Source organism: Cheilinus undulatus, linkage group 3 (genome assembly GCF_018320785.1).
Source record: "Cheilinus undulatus linkage group 3, ASM1832078v1, whole genome shotgun sequence".
NCBI classification, from domain to species: domain Eukaryota; kingdom Metazoa; phylum Chordata; class Actinopteri; order Labriformes; family Labridae; genus Cheilinus; species Cheilinus undulatus.
Window position 1 is genome coordinate 33170827 of NC_054867.1, and position 8924 is coordinate 33179750.

Here is an 8924-nt window from a genome sequence, read left to right on the forward strand (position 1 = left end):
AACCCAAGATACTTAATTATTTCACGCTGTCTCACCAGGGTTTTAAGCATGACTTTAATATAGTATTTTACCTTCAAGTAATGTAATAAAAATACATGGAAAATTTACATGTAATTTTGTCAATTAAAGTCCAGGTTTTTGGTTAAAAAAAAAAAAAAAAAGTGTAGCAAAGAGCTAATTTTAATTGATGGAAGGAACAGCATTGCCCTTTTTAGTGTAAAAAAATACATTGTACTGCCACAGGTTTTACCACAAACTCTAGAATAATAGAGAGAAATGATGTCCAGTGTGTAATCTTTCATTTACCGCGTACAAATACATTACAGTTAATTAGATCACACTTTTTAGGTTATCTGAAGTACGTGTCAATAGTCCCCTTTTTGAAAAAAACAATCCCTCTTGGCCAAGGGTCAGTTTTGTGTATCAGCCACAGTGAGACAGTGGTTGGACAATTGGCATTAAGGCAAGGCTATACATTGCTACAGACAGGGCCACTGATAAGAGCAATCTGTTTAGGTACTCTACCCAAACAATGTCGGCCCATTACCTTTCTAGGTGACAAATCACAGCAAAATAAATGGCAGTAATGGGAAACAGAAAGTCTTTAGGATTTATACACTTAAATTACAAAAATGGAAAGTTTGATAGTTATTATGGGTCCATATCCAATGTCCAGTGAGTTAACATAAAAAAGCCAACTTTTCTGAACAGGGGCAGAAATTATGACATAAAATTATAGCTGTACGTGAGCATTGCAAGACAGTCTGGCAAGACAATGTATTCTCAGTTTTAGATTTTTTTAAAATTCAAATGTATTCATAAACAAAGTGTGGCAGTTACATTCATTAAATAATCACATTGCAAAAATTACAGACTATGCAACATTTCAGAAATAATACAAGGATAAAGGTCAGAGGTCTAACATCAAAGTAAAATTATGAATAGACCAGTTTTAGAAGTAGATAAGCAAACGGTAGGTTGCTTTAGCTTCATTAGCTTTAGCTGAAGTTGACATAGCTTTGCTAGCTACCAAGTAAACCTTACCACGTAAGCCAAAGTAGCAAAGTTAGCTTTAGCAATGAGAGCTTTAGCAAAGGTAGCTAAAGCTAACATAGCTATACAAGCTACATAGATAACCAAGCTACATAGCTCACATAGCCTAGCTAACATTAGTTGCGTAGCTTCATTCGTATTAGTAGGTCCTTGATCTTTGTGAGCATTAGCTTTTGCTTTATTAGCTATGTATTTTGTTATATAGGTAGCTTATGCAGCTAACAGAGCTACGTGAGCTACATTTGCTTTGTAATTTTTTTCATGAAGGATGCACTTTTTCCATTAAGAAGCCTGTTTAGTCGGCTTTAACAAACATTTTATATTTAGGCTTTGCAGGCCAAGTTTTTAACTTTTAACTTTTGGCATCCTATTGTTACCTTAACCTGCCAGTCTTGGTCAGGTCTCCCTTGAAAAAGATATCTTTGATCTCAGTGGGACTAGCCTGGTTAAATAAAGGTTAAAAAAAAAAAAGTTTAAACCAAGTTTGTAAGTTTTAGCATGTATTTCCATTCTGGCAGATGCGGTGTCTCACAGAAATGGTCTGTAAGAGGGGGTGTTTGAGAGCTACAGTCTGCAGTCAGAGCCCTCTTAAATGTTCAGACTCACTCTGTTAAACTGAACCAATGCTCTCCTGTGACTGAAGATATCATAAACTGACATCACATACCTTATTTGTGTATTTTTAACCATTTTATCTTATTTGGATCTCAATTTTTTAATGTTGTTTATACACTGGTGAATGTGCAAGGCATCTGGTACCAGGCTGGCAAACTACAGGTCCTGCTGTCACAACCCCAGTCCCACATTTAATCACTTTACTCCTCAACAGTTTCAGCCTAAAGCCAGAGGGCTCTTCTTTTAAACTCCTTCACCAATTGAGGGTAAAAACATGTCATATGTATGGCTTCTTAATTGTTTTTTGGTACAAAACCCAACACATTAGCATTTAATCACCATTGTTCTCTAATCTACAGCCATTCATTCTCCAGGCCTGTTTTCACCTGCATAAAGGTCACTTTGAAATGTGGGAAGCAGTGTTTGTCCTCACCAAGTGATCTACGGTGCAAATAACCCCATCTGTAGTAGTGTAAAGCCGAGCTTCTAGGTCAGGCCCTCTCCTAGAAAATAATCTAACACTGAATGGCAGTGAGAGTGTTAACCCCTGTGAATCACTTAAACATGCTGCTGTAATAGTCAACCCCATGGCACAACAGTGAGGTGTATCTAACTGAACTCCTCTGGGATCTGTCCTGGTATCCTGAAACCAGTCTGTCCGCTCTGATCCAGAGTACTCCTGGGACTGGATGCTGCAAAGCTTGCCCGTGTCTCTATGCTGCAGCTCGTCCTGTGGAGGAACTGCAGGAAGTTCTCGTGACCTGAGCCGTCGTGGCTTGAGACCGCCAGCTCCACGGGACGAGCCGAGTAGCATCGCCTGAGCTTGCTCAGCTCCTCTCTGATCTGCCTGTTCAGAAGCCCATAAAAAAATGGGTTGATAGCAAAGGAGGAATACGCCAGCCAGGTGACTGCCTCCTCCAAGTCGTCTGGAATCTTGGGTTTTGCATCAAGTGTCAGGTGAAAGTGAAAGGCAAAGTAAGGCAACCAGCAGATCAGAAACTGGCCGACAATGACCACTAGAGTTAGGGCGGCTTTGCCTCCTCCAAAAGGTCGATCACGGATGACCCTACGGGGTGCATTGCGGGTTGTGATGATAGTAGTCTGGCTGTTTATAGAGTCAGAGCGATGCTTTAGTTGATTATTTGTCCACAATGGTAGAGGTCCATGCTGGCGGGCAGCCACACGGGCCACCTTGTAAACGTTACAGTAAACAGCAAAAATCACCACAGCAGGTAAGAGGAAACAGGTGACACTAAAGAGCAAGGAGAAGACTCGTCTGTGGTCACTGTGGCTCCAGTGTAGATAGCAGTGTGCAGCACTGATAGAGCTCAGACTTCTGTGTGAAGGCCAGCCAAACACTGTGGACAGCCCCAGCACCACAGAGGCCACCCACACCATCACTATCACAGCTGCAGTCAACTTCAGCGTCATCTTGACCTCATAGCGCATAGGATGGACTATATAATAGTACCGCTCCACGCTGATGGCTGTGATGGTGAAGATGGAGGCAGCGATGAGGACCACATTGAGAAATACATAGATCTGGCACTCCAGGACCGTGAATGTAACACCGGCGAAGTAAGAAGAGCTGGAGACTATCCCAAGAGGCATGAGCAGGATGGCACACAGCAGGTCCACAGCACACAGGTGGCACACAAAGGCAAACTTCCTGAGGTGTGGAGCTTTAATGACAACGACCAGGACAGCAGTGTTGGCCACAAGCGCCAGAGCGTTGAGGGTCACCATGAAAAATATCCCTGTCAGGTCCTTGAAGCGTGTCTGCGGGTTTGGGAGAGTGCCCAGCTGCCTGCTGGGATATGAGGGCAGAGGTATCCAAATGGTTCTGCTGTCATTGTGCTCAGAGGTTAGAAGTGAGCTGTTCTCCATGATTCATTGTAAGGGTTTCAAAAAACACATCTCTGGTCCACACACCCCCATGGTTCAGTGAAGGGACCAAAGGATCCTTTAGGCACTGAACAAAACTCCTTGTTTCTGTGATGGAAAAAATAAAGAATATTATAAGGAGGATATTATATTTAATAGTCTCTATCAATGCAAGCTGCTAACACAATCATAGCCTTTCACCTCTTACACATACACCACCAACATGTCAGTAAACAGATTACTATTTACACATCAAGCTGATTCTAAGCAACATGAGCATTCTTTTGCAAGTCCTGTGTTTGTTCTCCTGATGAATCAAAGTCCAATAATCATCTCTGTTAAATTAGTGTAGAGAAATAGAATCTATTGTTTTGTTTTACTGTTTTGTTTTATATGCATAGAGCTGTTGTAGAAAAACAGTATCACACTTGTGCTTGACTTGTACTGAATATTAGCATTGTTATAATTATTTCTAGCACTACTGATATTGCAAAATAATCACATCAGAGGGAAAGATGTTGTACTGGATATCAGCACTGCTGTGATTCAGGCATGAGGCCGAAGGGCTGTAATGTTAACTTTCTGCATTTCATAACAGCTGACTGAGGCAGAGTGATAGTATGTGTAATAGTGTAGTGAAGTAATGTTATACTCTGTATCAGCACCAGGGACGTAGCTCAGGATATTGAAGAAAGAATATTACACACACCCCCCCCATGCTATGCCCAGGATCAGCACTCATGAAATGTCTCATATCCAATCAGAATGCTTGGTTGAATCTCACATTTTTTTATTCAGCAATATCACAAGAAGTAGTAATGTTTAACTGAATTTCAGTCATATAGGCACAGACTCACAGACTGAGTGCCAGGGATACTCACAGTGCTGATATTCTCAACCTCAAGTGTTATGTTAATCTTTAACAATAGTTCAATAACTATTTTAACAGAAAATGATTAAAAAAAAAAAAGCAACACAATAAAAAAGGTCTATGTCCCGAGCTGGATCCTGCACTTTCTGTGATTAAACTGATATCACTGTTTTCCCCTTCCCTGCCTGATAGTCTTCAGCCACTAAGCGCTGTACCTCCACTTTCTAATGCCGGCTTTATGGAGGCTGAGATTACCCTGATGACATCATTATGGCACCATCATAGTTGACAAAGCTACCCCGAGCCGGAAAAAAACATGATGCTGAGTTGGACTTAAAAGATAAAATAGATTATTTTTAGGGGTTAAACTGGTAAAGCTTCCCTTACAGACCAAAGGGGATGAAAAAGAACCATTTCCTTACATTCATTCTATACTATACATTAATATTTAATCAATTAATATGAGTAAATCTAAACATCTAGATTCATACAGGCACCTGCGAGAGAACACACTCACACTGTACATACATTAAACATGAAAATAAGTTAACCCCTACACCATAATCAATATTAGCTCACATGTGTGGGATTATTTAAAAGGGATGCTCTATATCTTTTAGTGTGGCAGAGGGATGATCAATAGGAATAATTCATGGAGGACACCCTGTCTCTCCTCCATCCGTCCCCATCTTTTTGAAATGAAAGATAATGAGTGTGCTTGTTTAAGCCCAGCTGCAGGGAAGTGGCCGCATTGATTAATATGTGTTCAGTGTCACCCTGCACGACACCATCAAAGCAGAAACCCCTCACCATGACCCCTGATCAGAGTGTCACTCCTTATACTTTCAATCACCCAGAAAGATTTGACTGGATGTTTGGGCTTTCTAGAGATTTTAATTGAACTATATGCTGCATTAAAAATGTGTTCTTCAGATTTTTCTTTTCTCTGTATTGGCCTTTCTATGACTTTTTAAAAAATGTATTTCTATCATAATCATGTTGCCATGCATGACTGTGGAGGATGCTGTGCCCTAAATACATGTGCTCACTTGCTGCCAGAGATCTGCTGATGCTCTCCCCTGCTGTAATCTTCTCCAGTGGAAAAGCTATTGGCATGCCACGTTTGCACTGAGATTTATCCCCAGGAAGGACTAGTAGTACATGTACATTTTTAATGCATATTATATAAGTGTGTCCTCATTTTCATCATGTTCCAGTTGCAGCATAGCAGCATATGCTGAGTCCACGTTTTACCTTTGAGGAAGATAATCATTTTGAGCCTTCGCACTGTTTATTTATTTCTGCTGAAGCCTTTTCGGTTTTAAACTTCAGCAAAGACACCAGAAGTGAGTGGTTCTGCTGCTGTTTCTTCTTTGTTGCTACCTCTTTTAAAGGAAGAAATCACCATTAATGTATAATATTTCTGCATTATAATGAGGATTATGGAATTATGCAGGTTATTTAATCCCTCACAAAGCTGTACAGAGTATTTACTCTGGTCAGGGAAACCCCTTAATCCCACCCATTGTGATGACATTCTTAATTATGTTAATACCCAATTTAAATGCATTTTATTATTTTATCATAATTGCCATTTATGTTAAGCAAATGTAAGAGTGATAATAATGGCAGAATATCTCAATTTCGTGAATATATATGAAATAGTCAGTGTAGCTCTCTAGATTGTTTAATGAGAAAAACCACATTTATTAAGTCACATAATGATTATATACATCAAAAAGACCAATAATTGACATTATAAATGATCAATAACAAATATATCTTGGAGTGCAAGATCCAAGAGTCAGGGTGGTGATAAAATTTTGTCAATTCTCAGGTTTGTTTCTTTTTTAATCTCACATACAACAAAATTACTTTATCATGTTTGGGCAAAAAATTGAGACTGTAATAATAATACGGTGTGTCAGCCACCTGAGGGAACCATGGGGCTGAAGAAAGATTGACACAACTCTGATGATGTTTTGGATGTTTCTGCATATAAGTAGGAGCAGATAACAATGTCCAACCTTTAGGTGGAGTGAGGGGTGGATGTAAATGGACTCTAACTCTAGTTATCAGACTACTCAAAGCATTTTTACACAGCAGGCCACACCTACCCATTTATACTCATCACCATTCACTCCTCATTCACACACTAGTAGCAGAGGTTGCTATGGAGAATTGGCCATCAGTATTAGCTAATCTCATTCAATCGCATCCATACCCGTTAACATGCCACTGATGAAGCAGTGGGATCAAACTGGGGTTAAGTGTCTTGCCCAAGTGCACATTGAAATGTGACGGCAGGAGCTGGGGATCAAACCAACAACCTTCTGACTGAGGGGCGACTGACTCTACCAATTGAGCCACAGTCGCCCATCCAGTTGGGTAGTAGGGCTGCCTAGAGCCCTTTGTCGTGCTGTGGATGTCCAAAGGGCCCAAAAACTGCCAGCAGTCTCCAGGTGTATTATCAGGGGTGAAAAGGCCCGGACAAAAGAGAAGCCAGTGAGCTCGACCTTAGCTACTGACACACGTGTGTGTTAGCGTGTACTGAGCTTGACTCTGCCCAGCCCAAGTTTGTGGCACACCAGGCTCCATCCTTAGCACCCTATATGCCTCAAACTCATGCACATGACTGAATGTAAAGATGCTCCTTGGATTACTGGTTAAAAAACCTCACAATGCACCAAAATTCCCATCGGTCCAGAAACTTACAGTTTACATTGATTTTGTCACCTCAAAGCTCTAAAGCTCTAATCTTTTCACTGATGTTGTCCAGTGGTTCCCTAAGGGGGATCATGAGACACTGAGAGGGTAACAGATATTTTAAAATGGTTTTAAATTGTACATTTTTGTCAAAATATATACATAAAATTAGTTCATTTTAAAATGTAGTGATATTTATGCCAACATTAAAGTAATGTTTGAGAAAACCTTTAAAATGATATTCACAGGGGTGACAGGCTGAAATGTTTGTGAACCCATACTGAATGTGTGCATTGTATTTTGCTCTTTACATGTGTAAGTAGTGTTTCATGACTAAAAATCTCATCCTGTTGTCTCACACTGAATTCTTGCAGTGGAATATGTCAATAAAAGCTGTTATTGTCTGACACCTATGCCTGCCCTGAAATGGTTGCAGACATAAAAAAGACTATTGTGATAACAGTGTTATCACAGATGGGCTTTTTTTGTAGCTTATTTAAGGGTATCAGTATTCATTACAGTCTGTTTCATAAACAGCTGATAACTCCCAATGGGAGCTTTAACCCATTACTCTAAATCTTACTAATTGTTGTTGAGTCATGTGTCAGGACTTTAAAAATCTGAGTATGTGGCAATATTTCCCAATATGACAAAAATATCCCAGCTAAAGTCAAACCCAATTTCTCTAGCACATTTATCTTAGTATGATACTCCTTTTGTTAAAATTCAGTGACATATAAACTTGATATAAAAGTAAATGGTACTGATTTGGCCCCTGTGGAATATGGAGTAGTAACATCACATGGAGGAAAACCTTCAAAGTACTTCCTGTTTTTCTTTCTTGTAATTAGATTAACCACATCTTTTTGAAGCATTTATATAAATTAGCATTAATCATGAATGAGCATTGATATACTTACTTCTTGTTGCAGTTCCCCCAGAAAGTTTAAAAAGTTAAGTTCTTCAAAATAATGACAAGGATCCTTTAAAGTTCCTCCAAGTTCAGAGGAAGTTTTCAGGTAAATCACAATAGCGGTCCACCTTAAAGTGATCTGCCAACAGCTGAGAGACGGTCCCCAGAGAGAGCTGAGACTGACAGATAAAGAGAAGTGATGGGTGTCTGACTGTGAGTCCACTGAGACTCCACAGCTGGCTGAGTGAAAGCAGAGGGGAGGAGCCAGTATGTTCAAATCACATCTTTGAAGAGAGGGTGACTCTATCAAACCGCCACCCGCTGACTTAAAGCATGTCCCACACTCACACTCACTCTTTGAAGCATCAGTATGAGGCACTGACTGTCACACGCTGTCTGCTCTGCTGCTGTCTTTACACACACTCCTTTATTCAGCTTCACAGAGAGCGAACAGACGCAGAAGGATTTGTTCAGTGTGTTCACCAGTTTACACAGAGTATTTTCTTACTTACACTGAGTTCTTTGTATTTTTTGAAGTAACACTAACCTTCCTTACTCAACAGATCTGAAAATTGATGATTGCTTCCAGGAGCAGAGACATAGCTCAGTGCTGACATCTGTTGGTGCTTGTAAAAACAAAAAAACGATTCTCGTGAGAGCAAAGAGTAAATTCTGATATAATAAAGATTTTCAAAAACAGACTACCCTGACTGACCTGCCTGAGGAGGTATGGCCAGCATAGTCATGACTTCTTACAAGTCACCTCTTAAAACTGACTCTTACTTTTACAAACGTGTATGGCTTCAATTACACTTTGGGTGTATTGTATTCCAGTGAAAGTATCATTACTCTGGTTAAAACTTACTCAAATAGAAGTTAAAG

At 40.0% G+C, this 8924-nt stretch overlaps 1 protein-coding gene across 1 annotated transcript; it reads right to left on the reverse strand.

Annotated features, from left to right (window-relative positions):
- Positions 1-2277: 2277 nt before the first annotated feature.
- si:ch211-213o11.11 (probable G-protein coupled receptor) lies at positions 2278-3555 on the reverse strand. The gene has a single exon (XM_041816678.1). It carries the CDS (start codon positions 3553-3555, stop codon positions 2278-2280), a length of 1278 nt encoding a protein of 425 aa, XP_041672612.1.
- Positions 3556-8924: the final 5369 nt, after the last annotated feature.